The sequence below is a fragment of the Anabrus simplex genome, chromosome 6 (assembly GCF_040414725.1).
Source record: "Anabrus simplex isolate iqAnaSimp1 chromosome 6, ASM4041472v1, whole genome shotgun sequence".
NCBI lineage: Eukaryota > Metazoa > Arthropoda > Insecta > Orthoptera > Tettigoniidae > Anabrus > Anabrus simplex.
Window position 1 is genome coordinate 337,642,733 of NC_090270.1, and position 23,298 is coordinate 337,666,030.

The 23,298-nt window shown below is 40.7% G+C and overlaps 1 protein-coding gene across 1 annotated transcript in view; it reads right to left on the reverse strand.

Moving 5' to 3' along the window:
- The window catches only part of LOC136876018 (agrin-like), a 207,435-nt gene extending 184,402 nt beyond the window's left edge, over positions 1 to 23,033 (reverse strand). The window contains exon 1 of the mRNA XM_067149627.2: positions 22,724 to 23,033. Within this exon, the coding sequence (XP_067005728.2) occupies positions 22,724 to 23,033 (310 nt within the window). The remainder of the gene's footprint in view (positions 1 to 22,723) is intronic.
- Between the last annotated feature and the right edge of the window lie 265 nt (positions 23,034 to 23,298).

Here is a 23,298-nt window from a genome sequence, read left to right on the forward strand (position 1 = left end):
TGTTTTCCTAGCCTTTTCCTAAATGATTTCAAAGAAATTGGAAATTTATTGAACATCTCTCTTGGTAAGTTATTCCAATCCCTAACTCCACTTCCTATAAATGAATATTTGCCCCAGTTTGTCCTCTTGAATTCCAACTTTATCTTCATATTGTGATCTTTCCTACTTTTATAAACGCCATTCAAACTTATTCGTCTACTAATGTCATTCCACGCCATCTCTCCGCTGACAGCCCGGAACATACCACTTAGTCGAGCAGCTCTTCTTCTTTCTCTCAATTCTTCCCAACCCAAACACTGCAACATTTTTGTAACGCTACTCTTTTGTCGGAAATCGCCCAGAACAAATCGAGCTGCTTTTCTTTGGATTTTTTCCAGTTCTTGAATCAGGTAATCCTGGTGAGGGTCCCATACACTGGAACCATACTCTAGTTGGGGTCTTACCAGAGACTTATATGCCCTCTCCTTTACATCCTTACTACAACCCCTAAACACCCTCATAACCATGTGCAGAGATCTGTACCCTTTATTTACAATCCCGTTTATGTGATTACCCCAATGAAGATCTTTCCTTATATTAACACCTAGATACTTACAATGATCCCCAAAAGGAACTTTCACCCCATCAACGCAGTAATTAAAACTGAGAGGACTTTTCCTACTTGTAAAACTCACAACCTGACTTTTAGCCCCGTTTATCAACATACCATTGCCTGCTGTCCATCTCACAACATTTTCGAGGTCACGTTGCAGTTGCTCACAATCTTGTAACTTATTTATCACTCTATAGAGAATAACATCATCCGGAAAAAGCCTTACCTCCGATTCCACTCCTTTACTCATATCATTTATATATATAAGAAAACATAAAGGTCCGATAATACTGCCTTGAGGAATTCCCCTCTTAATTATTACAGGGTCAGATAAAGCTTCACCTACTCTAATTCTCTGAGATCTATTTTCTAGAAATATAGCAACCAATTCAGTCACTCTTTTGTCTAGTCCAATTGCACTCATTTTTGCCAGTAGTCTCCCATGATCCAACCTATCAAATGCTTTAGGCAGGTCAATCGCGATACAGTCCATTTGACCTCCTGAATCCAAGATATCTGCTATATCTTGCTGGGATCCTACAAGTTGAGCTTCAGTGGAATAACCTTTCCTAAAACCGAATTGCCTTCTATCGAACCAGTTATTAATTTCACAAACATGTCTAATATAATCAGAAAGAATGCCTTCCCAAAGCTTACATACAATGCATGTCAAACTTACTGGCCTGTAATTTTCAGCTTTATGTCTATCACCCTTTCCTTTATACACAGGGGCAACTATAGCAACTCTCCATTCATCTGGTATAGCTCCTCCGACCAAACAATAATCAAATAAGTACTTCAGATATGGTACTATATCCCAACCCATTGTCTTTAGTATATCCCCAGAAATCCGATCAATTCCAGTCGCTTTTCTAGTTTTTAACTTTTGTATCTTATTGTAAATGTCATTGTTATCATATGCAAATTTTATTACTTCTTTGGCCTTAGTCTCCTCCTCTATCTCGACATTATCCTTGTAACCAACAATCTCTACATACTGCTGACTGAATACTTCTGCCTTTTGAATATCCTCACATACACACTCCCCTTGTTCATTAATTATTCCTGGAATGTCCTTCTTGGAACCTGTTTCTGCCTTAAAATACCTATACATACCCTTCCATTTTTCACTAAAATTCGTATGACTGCCAATTATGCTTGCCATCATATTATCCTTAGCTGCCTTCTTTGCTAGATTCAATTTTCTAGTAAGTTCCTTTAATTTCTCCTTACTTCCACAGCCATTTCTAACTCTATTTCTTTCCAGTCTGCACCTCCTTCTTAGTCTCTTTATTTCTCTATTATAATAAGGTGGGTCTTTACGATTCCTTACCACCCTTAATGGTACAAACCTGTTTTCGCATTCCTCAACAATTTCTTTAAACCCATCCCAGAGTCTGTTTACATTTATATTTACCGTTTTCCACCGATCATAGCTACTTTTTAGAAACTGCCTCATGCCTGCTTTATCAGCCATGTGGTACTGCCTAACAGTCCTACTTTTAAGACCTTCCTTTCTATCACATTTATTTTTAACTACCACAAAAACAGCTTCATGATCACTAATGCCATCTATTACTTCAGTTTCCCTATAGAGCTCATCTGGTTTTATCAGCACCACATCCAGGATATTTTTCCCTCTGGTTGGTTCCATCACTTTTTGAATCAGCTGTCCTTCCCATATTAACTTATTTGCCATTTGTTGGTCATGCTTCCTGTCGTTCGCATTTCCTTCCCAATTGACATCTGGTAAATTCAGATCTCCCGCTACAATCACATTTCTTTCCGTGTCGTTTCCCACATAGCTGACTATCCTATCAAATAATTCTGAATCCGCGTCAGTGCTACCCTTTCCCGATCTGTACACTCCAAATATATCAAGTTGCCTATTATCTTTAGAAATGAGCCTTACACCTAGAATTTCATGTGTCTCATCTTTAACTTTTTCGTAGCTTACAAATTCTTCTTTCACCAGAATGAACACTCCGCCTCCCACCCTTCCTATCCTATCTCTACGATACACACTCCAGTGCCGTGAGAAAATTTCTGCATCCATTATATCATTTCTCAGCCATGATTCAACTCCTTCTGTTATACCGAGTGGTAAAACTTCCCCTATTCACTAAGTTTTATGCAATCCGCAGATTATAGCCTAACTTAAAAGAATTGACCTTGGCTACTCACAGCAATGTTTGGTCTTACTACGCTTTCGTCTCAACGAAATCAGCATTAACGATAAAATACCGAATGATGGTAAAGAATCGCGAAAATCCTGTATCACAGAAACGTCATGTACTGAGAATGTGATGGTTGAATGACTGGAAGATATAGAAAATCTCATTTGTATACCTGTATATGCAATTGCTTCAAGCAGTGTCTACCTTGAAATAAACCCCGAAAATAATTTTCCTCTCTCCTGTAAAATTACTGATATGTTGGATACATCCTTATTCCGGATAGGTCTTCAATTGATGTAAGAAAATTGGTATGTTTATTCCACATAACTTGACCATTTTCAGTCCCAATTAGATCCGTACTGACTATTAATATCCATTAACCAGTGGGAACCAGGGCTATTAATAGTCCGCCTGTCAATACAATTGATTATACAATCAATATGTAGAGCTTACTACTTATTTAATTCATACTACTATCGTGCATGTTCCGTGAAGTAGATCTACTCTCTGTGAATCAGTGGTAGATTTGTCGGCCTCCGGATCCCAAGATAGCGGGTTCAAACCCGGCAGAGGTAGTCGGATTTTTGAAGGGCGGAAAAAAGTCCATTCGACACTCCATGTCGTACGATGTCGGCATGTAAAAGATCTCTGGTGACACATTTGGTGTTTACCCGACAAAATTCATTAAATCTCAGCCATAGACGTCCAAGAGAGTTTCGGTTTACTCGGTCTGCCATCTAGTGGACCTAGAGTAAAACGGAACGTCGAAATTAACGAGCAGACAGCCATATGGCGTCAAATTGAAATGTCTGCACACGGTAGCTGAGGCCATACGATTATTATTATTATTTCACCGATAACAACATGTCAAAATCCTTAAGCATTCAACATAGCTCAAAAACTGGAATGCTTTACTTCGTGAATGGTACTCTAATTGAACAAGTGGTAGGGTTTTAATACTGAACAATCCTTTTCAAGAAGGAAAATGAAGATATGTTTTAGACAACAAAAAAGTGGAACTGTTGAGATTTTAATTTGTTTTTGAATGAAGATATTTTATGTCAATGAGTAAGATTTATTTTAAGGTTTTATGTGTTATATTTTTAAGTATCTCCTTAGGGATTTTGACGTGTTATTAGGTAATAATGCTACTGGCTTTACGTCCCACTAACTGCTTTTACGTGCCAGTAAATCTACCGACACGAGACTGACCTATTTAAGCACCTTCAAATACCACTGACTGAGCCAGGACTGAAGCTGCCAAGTTGGGGTCAGTAGGCCAGTGCCTCAACCGTCTGAGCCACTCAGCCTGGCTGATCGGTGATGAAGAGAATAGACCTATTTCTCGAAACATGTACGATAGTAGTACGACTTAAATAAAGAGTATATATACTGTTGCCATTGATGCTTTCATGGCCCGTACTTATGGACATGATATAGGCTTTTCGCCTTATGCCCTGTCAAGAAAATATGGTGAAATTCTTTACGTTTCGCAGAGAACTGCACTCTGCGTCATCAGAAGAAAATATCGACTGTCCACGAGAAAGTCTTCTTAAACAATGAGCTTTTGATATTTAGACGTTATAATAGAAGTAGAAATGGTACGTTCATTCGGCACCAGATGGCTTCCCGGACGCGGCACAGCGCTAGCGTTCGAAGCGGAATCTAACCGAACCATCAGAATCAGTCTAAGAGTTCACATAACATGTGTATGTAACAAACAACATCGACGCAAGCCTGGAATGAAACACCTGGAGGTAAGGAACGTACGAATTTGGAAAATACCGAGGCGAAATAACAATAGTGAAGGGACAGGGGAGGGAACTACCTACGTAAATCCTAAATGGCTGGCAACCAGGTATTACTTAATTGATAGCCAATATCCCTGTTGAAACTGTTAGGATTTCTATGTATTTCCACAGCTTTCCGTATAATCCTGGACCTGTAGTGTCTATCGTGGGTAAGAGCTCGAGCATCTTGGAACATGACATCATGACCCAACGATAGAGCGTGCTCAGCTATTGCTGATTTGTCTGGTTGGTTGAGACGAACATTACGTTCATATTCTTTGATACGGGTACCAATGGACCGGCATGTTTGGCAGATGTATACCTTCGCAAGTACAGGGAATTTTGTATACCCCAGGATGTAAAAGTGGGGAAAATTTGTCCTTGGTTTTTCTCAGACTGTGAGCAATTTTAGTGGCGGTGCCAAAGACGGCTTTTATATTGTGTTTGTGGAGGACCTTGGAAATTCGATCTGTGGTGTTGTGAATGCAAGGCAAGTAGGCAGTTGCCTTCACTTCTTCCTTCTGTGAGCTTTGCTTCGTCGTTTCTCTGAAATGTAGGGCTCTATGAATGTGCAAATCGCTGTAACCATTACCCTTGAACGTGACTTTGAGCGTGTCCATCTCCACCTGGGTATTTGATGGTTCACAAATTCGTATCGCCCTCTTGGCGAGTGTCGTGAGAATGCCTATTTTTGTGCTGGATGGTGGTGAGAATATTCATGAAGATAGCGATTTGTGTGGGTAGGCTTATGATAGACGGTATGTCCTAAGGAGCCGTTCGGTTTCTTTCTTACTAGAACATCCAAGAAAGGAAGGCATCCGTCCGACTCCATCTCCATAGTGAGTTTAATTGAAGGATGTTGATGATTTAGGTGGCTTAGAAATAGATGAATTTTCTCAAGACCTTCTGTCCAAACCACAAATGCATCATCACCATACCTCCACCATATGATAGGTTTGACGGGCGCCGAGGCAATAGCTTCCTCCTCAAAATGCTCCATAAAGAAATTAGCCACTACGGGCGAAAGTGGACTTCCCATAGCCACTCCGTCCGTCTGTTCGTAAAAATTCCCACCCCACAAGGAATAGCTGGAAGTCATGCAATGACAAAATAGCTTAGTAATGTCCTCATGGAACAGGTGTTCAATGAGAGACATGGCCGAGTCAATCGGCACTTTGCTGAACAAGGACTTCACATCGAAACTCACCAAAAGAGCATTAGATTGAAGGGTTATGGTTGACAGCTTGTTGACGACATACCTAGAGTCCCTGACGTATGATTCAGTACGTCCTATGTACTACTCGTATAATCAATTTTATTGATAGGCGGACCATTATTAGGCCTGTTTCTCACAGGTTGATGAATATGAGGGAGAATAATTTAATAATGTTTGAAGACAAATTGGAAAGTCAAAATATATACTTTTTTTAGCGTGTGGCTTTCATTTCTGGGAGTGTACGAGGACGTGTTCGCCAGACAAGTAGCTTTTTTTCCCGGTACATCCCAACGGGGTGACTACATGAACGGTGTTGTCTGTGGGTGTAGATGTAATTTTACGGGCTAGGAATGGGAAGGAATTGGTTGTGGGGTTGAGAAAGGTACCATCCGATCATTTATCAGGAGTAGAACTGGGAATCCACGGAAAACAATTTCTAGGATGTCTGACGGGGAATTCCAGTACTGGGCTAGCAGCCATAACTGGCCGTGGCGTGCCCTCAGCTAACCTGTTCCCTTGTAGTTGGATATCGAGCATATAACCTGTTTCAGGAATCATTGTTGATGGAGAACTGCAAAAACATTCTAAGAGGTGTTTCTACCTTATGCGATAGTATTGTTAAGGCAAGGTGGTGGGGGACCTGACGTCTTATTTGTAAGGTGTACAGGAGAGAGGCCACACGATTTCGGGGTGTGTGCGTACTGGACTCCCTGGTGCTCTATCACACAGGCAGCAAATTCACGCCACTAATGCGTGCATTTTGTTAAGTTGAAGTGTTTCATCTCCTTAATGATGCGCGCAATCTAGAATACCTCTTTACTTAATGGTGTTAGGAGTTGTATCCCACTGTCTAGTGAACGACGAAGACATTGTCTTGGAGAAATATATCAAGGGACGTTATGCATCCTCAAAGCATGAAAATAATTTATAACGTACTAAAAGTCTGTAAAGAAGAGAAGGAGAAGAATTTGATATTTTCTCTCAAAAAGACAAGTGTACAGCAGTAATAGTTCTGGTGGATACAGTGAGAGGACTATCTGAAACTTTTCGTGAGACTATTACAAGGCAGAAATGATGGATCGCAAGCGACCCTCCCCTCAAGAACGTTTGTTCTTTTACATTTTTTTTACGTCGCACCGACACAGATAGGTCGTATGGTGACGATGGGATAGGGAAGGGCTGGGAGTGGGAAGGAAGTGGCCGTGGCCTTAATTATGGTACAGTCCCAGCATTTGCCTGGTGTGAAATTGGGAAACCACGGAAAACCATCTTCAGGGTTGCTGACAGTGGGGCTCGAACCCACTATCTCCCGGATGCAAGCTCACAGCCAAGAACGTTCTAAAGACTAATATGATGGAGTGTCAAATGAACATCGGTAACTGGGAGGGCGTAACGTCTGATTGACTGATAGGGCAACGTATCGTCAATGACGGCCCACAACATTTTGAACTACAGTCCCTGGCCAGATTATTAGGCCACCTCCAAGAAAATATGTAAAATATACAGTATGCTTTTAGTTTCCATATTTCTTGTCAAGTTCATGGTCATTTAACACTTGGAATACATCACTCACTTATTGTTGGCCAATAATATGTAATCCTGACTGTTGACCAGTTCTTAAACTGCCAATAACGTAACAAATTAACAAAATAATCTAGACATATCTATTCCCTGAAAATGTTCTGTTCATTGTTTAGTATCATTTAGCTGAGTGTCAGCGTTTCAGTGCGGTTTATGAAGTTGGCTTTGGTGAAATTATTGTGATTTAGTTCATTGGCGCAGTTTCTTTCAATTTCTTTCAAATAAGTTTTGGCAGTTCCCTCACTAGGACAAAATTTTCAGAGGAATTCTGAATATTGACATGGGCAAGCTCAAAGACCTAACAGATGAACAAAAAGCTTTAATAACTCATCTTTTAACAAAAGAGAACTATAATATAAGTGAAATATCCCGAAAATGCAATGTTTCGCGACAGTCAATCCGAAAAATAAAGGAGAATTTAGAGAAGGGTTTGACTTTGAGCGCTAGGAGGAAAGGTTCCTGTGGTCGGAAAAAGATCATTTCGCCAAGAGGTGAACATAAATTAATAAAAATAATTTAAGAAAATAGAACTGCAACGAATAAAGATGTGGTGGATAGTTTAAATGAGGTGGGAATTCCAGCATCTGAAAGAACAGTTCGGCGAACATTGAAGAACCTTGGCATCAAGAGCTGCAGGCCAGCAAAGAAACCAAAGCTCACGGAAAGGATGAAGAATCAAAGGTTCCAGTGGGTCAAAAAGTGCAGGAACTTCACTGCTGATGACTGGAGGAAGGGGAGTATCAGTTCTGGAAACTATTTTCACATTAATATATTGATGTGGTGCTGATAAAACCAGATGAGCTCTATAGAGAAACAGAAGTGATATATGTATTAGTGATCATGAAGCTGTTTTTGTCGTAGTTAAAAATAAATGTGATAGAAGTGAAGCTCTTAAAAATAGGACTATTAGGCAGTACCATATGGCTGATAAAGCAGGCATGAGGCAGTTTCTAACAAGTAACTATGATCGGTGGAAAACGGTAAATAAAAATATAAACAGACTCTAGGATTGGTTTAAAGAAATTGTTGAGGAATGCGAAAACAGGTTTGTACCTTTAAGGGAGGTAATGAATGGTAAAGACCCACCTTATTATAATAGAGAAATAAAGAGACGAAGAAGGAGTTAGAAATGGCTGTAGAAGTAAGGAGAAATTGAAGGAACTTATTAGAAAATTGAATCTAGCCAAGAAGGCAGCTAAGGATAACATGATATGGAAAGCATAATTGGCAGTCATACAAATTTTAGTGAAAAATCGGAGGGTATGTATAGGTATTTTAAGGCAGAAACAGGTTCCAAGGAGGACATTCCAGGAATAATTAATGAACAAGGTGAGTGTGTATGTGAGGATCTTCAAAAGGCAGAAGTATTCAGTCAGCAGTATGTAAAGATTGTTGGTTACAAGGATAATGTCCAGATAGAGGAGGAGACTAAGACTAAAGAAGTATTAAACTTTACATATAATAACAATGACATTTACAGTAAGATACGAAAGTTGAAAACTAGAAACGTGGCTGGAATTGATCGGATTTCTGGGGATATACTAAAGACAATGGATTGGGATATAGTACCATATCTGAAGTACTTATTTGATTATTGTTTGGTCGAAGGAGCTACACCAGATGAATGGAGACTTGTTATGGTAGCCCCTGTGTATAAAGGAAAGGGTGATAGACATAAAGCTGAAAATTACAGGCCAGTAAGTTTGACATGCATTGTATGTAAGCTTTGGGAAGGCATTCTTTCTGATTATATTAGACATGTTTGTGAAATTAATAACTGGTTCGATAGAAGGCAGTTCGGTTTTAGGAAAGTTTATTCCACTTAAGCTCAACTTGTAGGATTCCAGCAAGATATAGCAGATATCTTGGATTCAGGAGGTCAAATGGACTATATAGCGATTGACCTGTCTATAGCATTTGAGACGGTGGATCATGGGAGACTACTGGCAAAAATGAGTGCAATTGTAGTCGACAAAAGAGTGACTGAATGGGTTGCTATATTTCCAGAAAATAGATCTCAGAGAATTAGAGTAGGTGAAGCTTTATGTGACCCTGTAATAATTAAGAGGGGAATTCCTCAAGGCAGTATTATCGGACCTTTATGTTTTCTTATATGTATAAATGATATGATTAAAGGAGTGGAATAAGAGGTAAGGTTTTTTGCGGATGATGTTATTCTCTATAGAGTAATAAATAAGTTACAAGATTGTGAGCAACTGCAAAGTGACCTCGAAAAGATTGTGAGATGGACAGATGTTGATAAACGGGGTTAAAAGTCAGGTTGTGAGTTTCACAAATAGGAAATGTCCTCTCAGTTTTAATTACTGCGTTGATGGGGTGAATGTTCCTTTTGGGGATCATTGTAAGTATCTAGGTGTTAATATAAGGAAAGATCTTCATTGGGGTAATAACATAAATGGGATTGTAAGTAAAGGGGTACAGATCTCTGCACATGGTTATGAGGGTGTTTAGGGGTTGTAGTAAGGATGTAAAGGAGAGGGCATATAAGTCTCTGGTAAGACCCCAACTGGAGTATTGTTCCAGTGTATAGGACCGTTACCAGGATTACCTGATTCAAGAACTGGAAAATATCCAAAGAAAAGCAGCTCGATTTGTTCTGGGTGATTTCCGACAAAAGAGTTGCGTTAAAAGATGTTGCAAAGTTTGGGCTGGGTAGAATTGAGAGAAAGAAGGAGAGCTGCTCGACTAAGTGGTATGTCCCGAGCTGTCAGCGGAGAGATGGCGTGGAATGACATTAGTAGACGAATACGTTTGAATGGCGTTTATAAAAGTAGGAACGATAACAATATGAAGGTAAAGTTGGAATTCAAGAGGACAAATTGGGGCAAATATTCATTTAAGGAAGGGGAGTTAGGGATTGGAATAACTTACCAAGGGAGATGTTCAATAAATTTCCAATTTCTTTTAAATGATTTAGGAAAAGGCTAGGAAAACAACAGATAGGGAATCTGCCACCTGGGCGATTGTCCTAAATGCAGATCAGTATTGATTGATTGATTGATTGATTATGGCAAAGCCTAGCATGCACTGTAATTTGTTTTGCAGGTGTGCTTCAGCGATGAATCGACTTTCAAGGTATTGTCTGACAGGGAAAAGTATGTGAAACGTAGGCGTAATGAAAAATATAATGAAGACTCTATTTTACAAAGTCTGAAATATCCTCAATCTGTAATGATTTGGTCAGTGATAAGTGCTAAGGGACTTGGACGCCTTTACGTGGTGGAAGGGATGATGAATCACGTGCAATATAAAAAGGTGCTTTAAACAAAAGGTGCTTAAGGCCACGGCCGCTTCCTTCCAACTCCCAGGCCTTTCCTATCCCATCGTCGCCATAAGACCTATCTGTGTCGGTGGGACGTAAAACCCCTAGCAAAAAAAGGTGCTTGAAACACAACTCCTCCCTCAGTTGCACGATTGGTATACAAATGATGAAGAAATAATATTTATGCCATATTTATGTCATACTGCAAAATCTGTGAAAAAGTTTCTGGCTGACAATAAAATACCGTTACTAGACTGGCCTGGCAACTCACCTGATCTGAACCCCATTGAGAACGTTTGGGAGCTGCTAAAGCGTCAAATTGGCAAGGAAAGAATCACAAACATAGTGACATTGGTTGGGAGAATCACTTGGCATTGGAATTCAAATGAACATTTGGTACAAGTGGCTGTAAACAATATAGACAGCATGCCTCGACGAATTCAAGAAGTAATTAAAGCAAGAGGTGGCTTGACAAAATATTGAGCTGTTAGTCTCAACATGGTGTAATCACTTTAAAACTGTAACGTTCCTAAATGTTTACAAATGTTATTTGTAGCCTTAACACAAGAAAATTAAAATATAGAACATGATATATTTGTTTTTTCTAAATAACCTCAGAGTGGCCTAATAATAATGTACAGTGATGGAAGCATGAACCTAACCGAAGAGTTCGTAAAAAGGAACGAGAAAATCAGAGAAGAAAGTACTGTTAAATTCTAAAATAGCAGGAGATTTAGCAGATTTGATGTGCTAGCATTGTGAAGAGCTTATACTTCTAGAATTGGTTTCTATATACAGACACCGATGAACTTGGAGGACGAGCGTTAAGTTAGACAGAGTGGTTAGCTGTATACATGGCTGTCAAATCATCCAAGACGTGGTACTCATTTCTGGTGAGGGCTGAGTGGGCCCTGGGCTCTCTCTTCAGAAGAGGAAGTCTAGATTCTAAATATTTTGGCTTCCTGACAAGGAATCGAGCCCAGATCATTCCATGTGATATGTCCTCAATTGGGCGGCTTTCTTCATGAAATATAATATTTATATAGAATGTGCTGCGAGGTGTTAGACTGTCAAGCCACAGGGGGGTGAGGGGAAGTAAACAGTACGCTAATGGAAGCTGACAGCCTTTCCTGATATTAATCCAAGTATTGAAGCCCCGGTTGATCGGACTTTGAGGCTTCCTTAAACTCTCGCGCAGGTGACACGGTACATAATACATATAGGAATATTTAAAAATTGTGCTCCTTAAGATCAGGGGTAGTTTCGCAACTGTGAACTATTGATATTATTTAAATCAGATGAAATCTGCTCCTATACCAGTTAATAATAATAATAATAATAATAATAATAATAATAATAATAATAATAATAATAATAATAATAATAATAATAATAATAATAATAATAATAATAATCAGTGCTATTAAAGCAATGTCCACACTTCTAACATACACTTTGATAAACCCTCTTCGTTCGAATCCCACTATCGGCAGCCCTGAAAATGGTTTTCCGTGGTTTCCCATTTTCACACCAGGCAAATGCTGGGGCTGTACCTTTATTAAGGCCACGGCCGCTTCCTTCCAACTCCTAGGCCTTTCCTATCCCATCGTCGCCATAAGACCTATCTGTGTCGGTGCGACGTAAAGCCCATAGCAAAAAAAAAAAAACCCTCTTCGTCACCATACACTTCTTTCTCTCGCAGAAGCCATTTATTTCGAAAATGTCCAACATTCAATATCAAACTGTGCTTCCTTTCCACTCCGTGGATGTTCGGTTTTCATGATCTTCTTCTCCACCTGTATTTTTGGTGCTATTGTTGTGCTTTACATGATCACAAGTGTATTCGCCTTTCTTGCTTGAATCACGGACATAAAGTAACTATTTATTTTCCTCATTTTGAATAGTTATGGCATTGATTAAACTTACAATAGATTGATTGAAAACTCACGCGAACACCTGCATTTTGCAGAGAGGATATAGAACTGATTTTATGACATTGGAAACAATAGGAACTAAACACAACTTCCTCTTTCCGGCTGCGTTACCAACCTATGAAACATGTAAGCAGATACATACTGAAAATTAAATTCGTTAATCTAGTATTAACTGTTGGAATATTTATCATAAATTTCTCTATCAATAAACCGCAGTTATTTAAACTAAACATGAGAGTAGGTGCCGGCACTGCGTTCTGTTGCGCACCGGGAGAAAAAGTCACTAATAATAATAATAATAATAATAATAATAATAATAATAATAATAATAATAATAATAATAATAATAATAATAATAATAATAATAATAATAACTAGTCCGCCTCTGTGGTGTAGTGGTTAGTGTGACTAGCTGCCAACCCCGGAGGCCCGGGTTCGATTCCCGGCTCAGCCACGAAATTTGAAAAGTGGTACGAGGGCTGGAACGGGGTTCACTCAGCCTCGTGAGGTCAACTGAGTAGAGGTGGGTTCGATTCCCACCTCAGCCATCCTGGAAGTGGTTTTCCGTGGTTTCCCACTTCTCCTCCAGGCAAATGCCGGGATGGTACCTACCTTAAGGCCACGGCCGCTTCTTTCCCTATTCCTTGTATATCCCTTCCGATGTTCCCATCCCCCGGCAAGCCTCTGTCCAGCATAGCAGCTGAGGCCGCCTGGGTGAGGTACTGGTCATCCTCCCCAGTTGTATCCCCCGACCCAATGTCTCACGCTCCAGCACATGGCCTTGAGGCGGTAGAGGTGGGATCCCTCGCTGACTCCGAGGGAAAAGCCAACCCTGGAGAATAAGCAGATTAAGGAAGAAAGAAAGAATAATAACTAGGGGACCCGTGTGAGAGATCTCGGATGTTCGTAAAGTTATTATACTGACGAATCTTCCGGAAGTAATTTTTGGTTTTACTATCATTCTTGCCTTAACTGACAATTACAGCATTTTATAATGACATAAAACAGGTGTCTCAGTGGCCAAAATGTGAAGTGGACAGCAATGATGGCGCGTATTTTCTACAGCAACAGTATTTACAAATCGCACACTTCGTACAATTTTTAAAACTCATTTTTTGTAGAAATTATCCATAATTATGAAATGAGAGTACAATTCGTCTCTGCTAATGTCTATTCTATTTCTTTTGAATGCTCATTTGTCACGATCGGGTACTTGTGAGCGCCGCAGAAGGGACCTATACTACTGAAACAATATATATGTAAATAATAATAATAATAATAATAATAATAATAATAATAATAATAATAATAATAATAATAATAATAATGGAATACCCCACTCTCGTTTCAGAAAGGCTGCATGTCATCTTTCTAATTTATATCTGGACAGAATTTTATTAATAATAACATTACTTGTTTAACGTCCCCTCTCTTGCCATAGATTTTAAGATACGCTGAGTTGTCTGAATTTTATCCCGCGAGTGTTTATTAACGACCAAAGAGACTGAGTTGTTGCATACCACCGATCTCAGCCGAGATCGAACTCAGTATCTAGAGGAAGGAAGGACGGTAACTTACCGAGATCGTCTGGAATTCGGTTACTTGTTTGCAAAGACTTCATTTACTAGAAAGAATGAAGCAAGCTTGTAGTTTTACGGGAACTGATATCATGATCATAGCCACTTCTTTGTGACTATTTATTCAGAAAATTCCTAATGCACTAGCAGGAATTCGAACGGCGGAACCAATGACAATGTCACTAAGTTTTCGCCTCTAATGTTTTTTCTTTCCAAGTGAGAATGCCATTCAGACTATGAGGAAAGTTTTGTAATACATGAAAGTCACCAAGAAAGAATTCTTCTTAAAGTCAGTCGCAGATTGAGCTCCAACATTTGAATGCAATACTCAGCCATTGCTATTCATGACGTCCGCTTCCGTGAGCTTAACAGTTAGCACTATTACCTGACGCCCGAGTGCGATTCCCGGCTCTGCGCTTTTACATGTGCCTGAAAAGAGCTACACTACCTCCGTATCACGACCTGAGTTTACTGTAATATTCACCGGGAGAGTGGCTTCGCGGTTTGTGTCTTTAAACTGTCAGCTTGCATTCGGGAGATAATGGGTTCGAATGCCACTGTCGGCAGTCAAGAAGGTAGTTTTCCGAGGTTTCCCATTTTCACACTAGGCAAATGCTGGGGTCGTACCTTTATCCAGGCCACGGTCGATTTCTTCGCACTCCTAGACCTTTCCTTTCCCATCGTCACCACCTATCTTTTTCGGCACAACCTAGAGCAAATTGTAAAAAGAACAAGAAAACCGAAACAAAACATGATACTGTTCTCTTCATGTCAATCCTCGACCCCACGTTACACAAGGTGTGAATGAGCTGTTCAATCAATCGAATTGATAAGTGAGTTTCTAAGTACCTTATTTTCCTAATTCATGTCTGTGCCTTAGATTTGATTTCTAAGGTAAAGACGTTCTTATAAATAAATAATTAATAATGTTATTTGCTTTACGTCCCACTAACTACTTTTTAAGGTCTTTGGAGACGCCGAGGTGCCGGAATTTAGTCCCACAGGAGTTCTTTTACGTGCCAGTAAATCTACCGACACGGGGCTGTCGTATTTGAGCACCTTCAAATACCACCGGACTGAGCCAGGATCGAACCTGCCAAGTTGGGGTTAGAAGGCCAGCGCCTTAACCGTCTGAGCCACTCAGCCCGGCAAAGACGTTCTTCAGGCAGTAGACTTTGTCAACGGCATCCCATGACTTCCACATTGCTGGAAACGTGTATAATTTTATCCTTTTCATAAGGTACGCAATATTAGAAGGAGTATTTTGACAGATAGCCCTGGAGGGTGGAGCATTGCCACATTAGTCCATTCCTTTCTCCTTCCCTTCGCTTCGTTCGTTCGTTCACACCGCTGTGTTGTGTTGTAGTAAGAAGTATGAGGTTTGGCAACACGAGACGGCCAGCAGCTTTATCTCCATTGTAACAGCAATGGTGCCGTCCTCGTTTCCATGGCAAGCATATCCCCTACTCTCTTCACCCTCTAAGAACTGTGGGAACGCATATTTCAATATTACGGCTATACAATAACTAATATTCTATTCCTCGTAATTAGATCACGGGAATTATATTTTGTAGGACATCCCTAAGTAACATTAACAGAACGAGACAGTCGCCTGGTTTCCCCTCCCTTTAATACAATAATCAATTCCTCTACCATCAACGAGGGGCTGCCTGGTCGAGGCGGTAAAAGCATGCCCAGCTCGCCCGGATGAACGTGGGTTCGAATCCCCGTCAGGAAGTCGTAAAATTTAAGAAACGAGATTTCCACTTCCGGAGGTACACATGGCCCTGAGGTTCACTCAGCCTACACCAAAAATGAGTACCAGGTTAATTCCTGGGGGCAAAGGCAGACGGGAGTACAGCTAACCACTCTACCCCACCATGTGCCGAGGTTACGGATAGTGGAAGCCTTTACCTTCCACCCCTCCAAGGGCCTTCATGGCCTGTACGGAGATGACTTTGCTTTGATTCTACCATCAATAACTAATACTAATATTTTCTTGATGACAGAGTGGTTGATAGCATAATGGTTTCTGTTGACCAATATTTAGAATGTGTGACTTAAAACTGCCTGTGCTGTGAACATAAGTTACTCTAAATATTACTGTTAGAAACTTAGAATTATTTTCTACATTTTCCTCTCTTTTATCCGAGGAAACTACCTTTCCAACTTTAGTCTCAAATAATCACAAATACACACGCAAGTGCAGTTCTAGAGAGCGCCACATCACCTATTGGACAAAACTTTCACATATTTTGCACACAGGCGTACCAACTTCTATGAAAACAAAGCAGGCAAGAAATAACTGCTGGTATCGTCCTCATATCCATGAGATCTCCAGTTAAAGAAATGCTACCACTATTAACATTCCATTACTCATAATTATACCACGACCAATATGTCTTACAGAACTTTTCTAAGAAACGTCAACAATGTTTTCATTGGAACGTTAACAAAACCTACATTAGTAGGAATTTGAATCGCGGAAGCCTTGGTCAGACGTCAATGATAAGTTCGCTGTGCTATAAAGTCGTTCTTAATTATGATATCTTGAGCTTGTAACTACAGAAACAATCTCTTTCGGAGATTTTTAAAGGAGGATACATTAGCAGCGAAAATTTTATCTAAATGAGGAAATTCACTGGGGGATTATTTCGAAAAGGAGCGCGGCAACCGTCACAGGCAAACATCGAGGTTTGGATACCGAACAATGCATGCAGGATATATGCCTCCGTGGCTCAGGCGGCAGCGCGCCGGCCTCTCACCGCTGGGTTCCTGGTTCAAATCTCGATCACTCCAAGTGAGATTTGTGCTGTACAAAACAGAGACGAGACAGGCTTTCCTCCGAGTACGCCGGTTTTCCCTGTCATCTTTCATTCCAGCAACACTATCCATTGACATTTCATCTGTCAATCGATAACCATCACCCCAGAGGAGTGCGACAGGCTTCGGCAGTCGGCACAATTCCTATCCTCACCGCTAGATAGGGGTTTCATTCATTCCATTCTTGATCCAGTCGAATGACTGCAAATAACCGTTGGACTTTAATTTTAAGTTCCATGTAGGATACTCTTGAAATTAAAAATAACATTTCTGTAGTCCTGATTCCACGTAAAGCCGTAGGCCCCGCAGTTATCATCACGATGTTTTATTATTTAGAAGTGAAGTAGAGTCTTAATAATTTAATGTCCCACTACTTTTAGGGTTTTTCGGAGACGCCGAGGTAACGGAATTTAGTGCCCGCAGGAGTTCTTTTACGTCCTAGTGAATCTATCAACACGAAGCTGACGTATTTGAGCACCTTCAAATAACACCGGAATGAGCCAGGATCGATCCTGCCAAGTTGGGGTCAGGTGGCCAACGCCTCAACTGTCCGAGCCACTCAGCCGCGCAAAAAGTAGTGTCTGTACTGAGCCCTATGATAACTTGAAAACAAGGTGAACCTTCCTTGTAACTTCTTAAAAAATGCTATTATAGGCTCATGTTTTCTATAAACTTACAGTGATTTAGTTCGTCTGCCGAGAGAAATTGGGATCCACGACTCTTCCTATATCGAGCTCTATATACTTCTTTTTCCATCTGTTCTTGTCACTGTAAGGCGCCGTAAACATTTTATTCACGGAATGAAAAGGAAACGCACAAGGTAGGTTTCTTGAGGTGACGAAGATTTACGGCGGTAACATAAAGAGAGACATGTTCTGGGAATAACTTCATAAAATCATGTAACGTAAGAAATACCAGATGTTTTTCATTATTTCGATTTAATTAATTTGAAATGTGAAAGTACAGCTCCTTGCCTGAATGGTCAGTGTAGTGGTACTCGGTTCAGAAAGCCCTGGATTCGATTCCAGGCTCGGTCAGGAATTTGAAATGTGTATGGCTATTTATCGTGGTTCGGGGACTGGGTTTTAGTGTTCTTCGTACTCGGGCCGTAAATATATGCTAAATACTCATCAAGCACTGACCATAATACATTGACAAAAGACAAGGAAGAAGAATATATATATATGAAATGTGAAAAAAACCAGTCGTCATATAAAAGTCTAAGTTACCGATGGGGGATTTAATTATTTTCCACCAACAGAGCATCTCAAAAATTAGATGTACGGCTTTTCAAGCATCTTCTCTAGAAGTCAGCGTTTCGTCTTAAACCTGGCACTAGACTCAGCATCAGCGTCAGTGGATAGGGCCCGGCACGTCGCGCAAATACCACTCGCTCATCTCAGGAACGAGAGTGACATTCGTCTAGGCATTTATCTTACAAGTATACATCTCCAGTTCACCTGTGGCTTTGACCATCGATAGTAGGGGTCACTTGTAGTCGATAATGTAAATATAGGCTGCTAATGGAACTTCTAGTTGTACCAGTGTCAATTAAGGTCTGGACTGTGAAGCGACAAGTTTCTATTCTTTGCGCAGGTTCAAGGAAGTGGATTTTAAAAAAAGAAAACACTGCAAAATATGAGACGACACATTTCAGGCATAGAACAACTACCATCACTGGAGAAAGCGATCTTGGGAGATAGTATATTGAAAATTCACAGCCTGTTTCCAGTTATTCGATCGGGTCAGGAATGGAATGAATGAAACCCTCATCTAGCGGCGAGGATAGGGATTGTACCGAAGCCTGTTGCACTCCTCTGGGGGAATGATTAATGAGTGACAGATGAAATTATATTGGAGAGTGTTGCTGGAATGAAAGATGACAGAGAAAACCGGAATACCCGGAGAAAAACCTGTCACACATCCTCTTTGTCTACCACAAATCTCACATGGACTAACTGGGATTTTAACCACGGAACCCAGCGGTGAGAGGCTGCAGGCTGAGCTACGGAGGCTCTATTACGGGAGATGCTACTTTAAAACTCGAGTGTGCACTTTCTTCTATGACGAAAGTTATTGGACTTGGCATCAGAGAAGTACCGACAGGGTTAGTTCCGCGATACGTGCAATGAGGAATGGGAGATGATAGGTTCGAGCCTTGAAGGTAGTTTCCTGTGTTTTCACCCATTTGAATGCTGGGGCTGTACTGTCAGTAAGGCCACGGTCACTTCCTTCCCAGTCTACGTGTCGGGGTGGTATTCCCATACTGTCGTAAGAAGCGACTAAACGGGCTCTCCAGGCTCCTAACTGACCTCTCTTGGCTAACAATTGTTCTTTTCCGACCCTGATGGTATCAGTTTTGCGATATCTGGGTAGTTTTTAATTTTAACGCCATTTGAGACAGTTTCCTTTTTTCTGACGACACCTTTCAATTTCCTCTTATTCGTGTTATGGGACGTTAATTGCCCATTTACACTTCCTCTTAAAACAATAATCGCCACCATCAGCACGATTGTATTCGCCGAAAACTTATCTAGGATAGCGCGACTTTAAATCACTTACAGCGAAAACGTCTCATCTTAGTTTAACTCCTGACACGATAAGAAGAAAGCATTCCTGAGCACCTCCTCACCATTCAAAATAAAATTGCATGAGTGACCTCTGATGTTCCTAAAGACTTGCCAGCCGCACTTGAGATAAAACAGTACTTGTTTTCCTACCGCTCACAATTAGGACAGTAAACTGTATTTCCCACATGGTTGATGCAATACCTCATCACACCAGTAAATATTTTGGATTGACCTTCTCTTGGGCTCTAAGGACACTTAAACGTGTACTTACCAGAAGTCCAAGAATCAAAATTGCAGTAGAATGCGACTTCCGCACTTGCTAGATTCTGGTACAATGCAACATTATTTCTTAGAACATGCTGTGACAACCATTATTTTTCTTGAAGGATACAAATAAAATCAATGTCAGCCTTTCTTGATATACAGTCACCAATATAAGTCTTTCTATACCAACAAGCAGATATGCTAACCAACACTCTCTTATCTAGAGCAAGCAGAATTCGTTAGGAACTACTTATAGTATAATACTTGACGTAAGATTGTACTCACCAAATTCAGTGCATCGGAGACAATGTCCTTCTATGTAGGAGACAGCTTGAACATGGGAATTAAAATACAGAAGAGAACACCGACAATGAACCACTTATTTCAATTTAAAATATAGATTTTGAAATCAGGAGTTACAAAGCAAAGTCATGTACGTACTGAGTACGGAGGCCTTCTGGAAGCTCTACCTAAGCTTAGCCTTAAGTGGGATAAAGAGGTTGTCGTTATTCCTGACCATATTCATATAAATGATTTAAATAGGTGTTTGTTTCCATTTCAGGCTGAGGGAAGTCAACCTCTCCAAAAGAGGCAATCTCGTTTCAGAATTTCTCGACATTTGTGGGAAAATCAAACCCTCAACCCTAAAAAAAGCAAACACGACATATACGCTTTGGCTAGGTAACTCAAATGAATGGGGATGGCGATGAAAGAGGCTCTAATCTTGGGAACGATAATTATTTTTCAAATTGCTTTACGTCACAGCGACAAAGATAGGTCTTATGGCGCGATGGCACAGGAAAGGTCTAGGAGTGTGAAGGAAGCAGCTGTGGCTTAATTAAGGTACAGGACCGAAATTTTCTTGGTGCGAAAATGGGAAGCTACGGAAAACCGTTTTCAGAGCTGCCGACAGTGGGGTTCGAACCCACTATCTCCCGAATACTGGGTACTGGAAACAAGACTTTTCACTTTCGTCTTTCCTATCCAGGCTTTCGTGATCAACTTTTGTTCTCTTCCCGACGCCAACGGTGTCAAGCTCGTGAGGCCTAAGGGTTTGGTTATAAACATGCCTTAGGGATTGGGGTCACCCGACAATTTGTGTAGTGAAATAGCGTCATGTAACAAAAATGTGTAACGGAAGCGTAACCTCGCAGCCGTGCGGGTTGTGATGTAAGGTATGGATGGATGACCAGGCAAAGTTACCTAGCAACCGTGCAGGTTGTGATGTAAGGTATGGATGGACTGCCAGACAGTGTTGCCTAGCAACCGTGCGGACTGTGATATAATGTTTGGATGGACTGCCAGGCAGTGTTGCCTAGCAACCGTGCAGACTGTGATATAATGTTTGGATGGACTGCCAGGCAGTGTTGCCTAGCAACCGTGCAGGCTATGTCTTATGGCTAGTTGTCATCTGAAATTAGCAGCCGTTGGTAGATGGCCATGACTGGGAGACACATTTATGGCCACTTGATTTTCTCATAGGGAAAATTGATACCATTATTTATTTTTACGCCCTTCGTAGAACTTCCCCTACCTTTGATCGTACCTTTCTTTATCGAAGGATCGAAAACACTCCAGTGTTACCTCTTAGCGAATGATTGCTTAGTTGTATTTCCCCATCAAACAATAATAACCGTGATCACTATCATCTAGACAGGTCCCGAGATCTGGAGGTAATTTTTACACCGTCCAAAGCTTACGATCGGCTCAGTTCCTTCCGCCTAAACCTGGTCTTGCTAAAATTCACACACCTTACGTCGTTGGGATTCGAATTTGGGGCTCTCAGTTTGGGATCCGCGTGAAATCGAAGGCTATGTATGGAAATAATGAATTCAGTACGACATTACCACTTTTAAATAATGATACCTTTTAATGAGACGCATATAATAATGAGAAATATGGCTTCAAGAAATAACTGATTCATTGTTGGCTAGGCTACAGGACATAGAAGAAGACTCCATTTAAAATATTGTTGAGTACATTAATGTATTCTTAGCATACTCACCACTCTCATGATGGAATACGGTGGAGTTAACACTTGTATATGTAACACTTGTCGACACAAAAAGTGAGTGGACTCTTGTACAAATGAATCAATATTAAACATTATGATACCTGTCCTGCGTTATAGTTTTCTGTAAAGAAATAATTTGACGTGAATATGTCTTATAGCTGGGGGTAGTCCAAAAATTTGTGTAACTCGACAAAATGAGTGACGAAAGTTACGTCGCATTAGTCTTTACCGTAGGCCTTGGTCGCCAAAGATGCCGTGGTTGTGGATTTGTATAAATAGTGTGTTTTGAAATAAAAAGTGTACCGTCAGTGACGTCACGTTAGTAGTTACCATAGGCCTTGATTTCATTAATTAATTAATTAATTTATTTATTGAAAGACATATGCAAGATCATTAGATTTTCGCAAAGGGAGAAGTTCCTTTTTTGTCTTACTCTTTAATTTGTATTGTAATAACAGTTATACCGAAAACGTGAGTGGTGTATAATTCTCTTCAATATGGTACAACTGTCAACGTCCTATCATTGACCAGAAGGGCAAAAGTCAATGTTTAATATTTTACTTTACGTGGCACTCGTAGCGAGTGTTTGCAAACACACACGTACTCACTGCACTGCACACGAGTAGCCGTCAGACAAACAACTGATGCCTGTGTCTACGACACATAGCGAGTGTTCGCAAAAATCAAGTTACATAACCAGTTCGTGAGCTTGTTAACATTCCTCTATTACGCTGATCTGTGTGTTGTCTTTGCTTACTAATGGTGCCACCCTGTATATAAACTTCAGTGCATTAACTAGACAGGTTTTCGGTATGATACTGTGCTGTTTTCTTTTGGCCATGTTTGTACTCACTTTCTGTGTCTGGAAGTGTACAGTCACTACTTGAGAAAACTAGACTCACCACATTTGCCTTTGAACTTGACGGTGATGTCGGTGTTGGAGTTACAGGCCGCTCGCCGGAGCTCACACTTGTTGGGGTAGTCGCCTCCATCGGAGCCGCAGACAGGCCGGGAGTCCGAGTGATCGCCATAGGTCGGACAGCGTGTGGGGCACTCACAGGTGGCGGAACGACCGTCGATGGATGCCACACAGCGAGCTCCGAACGGACACTTCCTCTCCCGGCAGGGGTCAGGCAACTCTGCGGGGAAGATGTAGCACCCTTGGCTCAGACGACTTAAGGTCACACTTAACATCAACACTACCCGCCACATGCTGCATTCCAGTAACATGTCACTTGGAAACCATCCCTCACTCGCAAACAGAGCGCCTCATTTTCTCATGCACTTTCTTCATATTGAATTAGTCATACTTAGTCCCCCACAAGAACACATTTAAATTTTGTAAGACATTTTGTGAAGCTTATTTTCAAATTTCTTTTAGAAAAGTAACCGTCTGTTTTCCTACGAACACACAGTGTTCAATTTACAAAACGTATTTTGACTCAAAAAGCTCATTGCGTCCCATACAAAAAGTTCA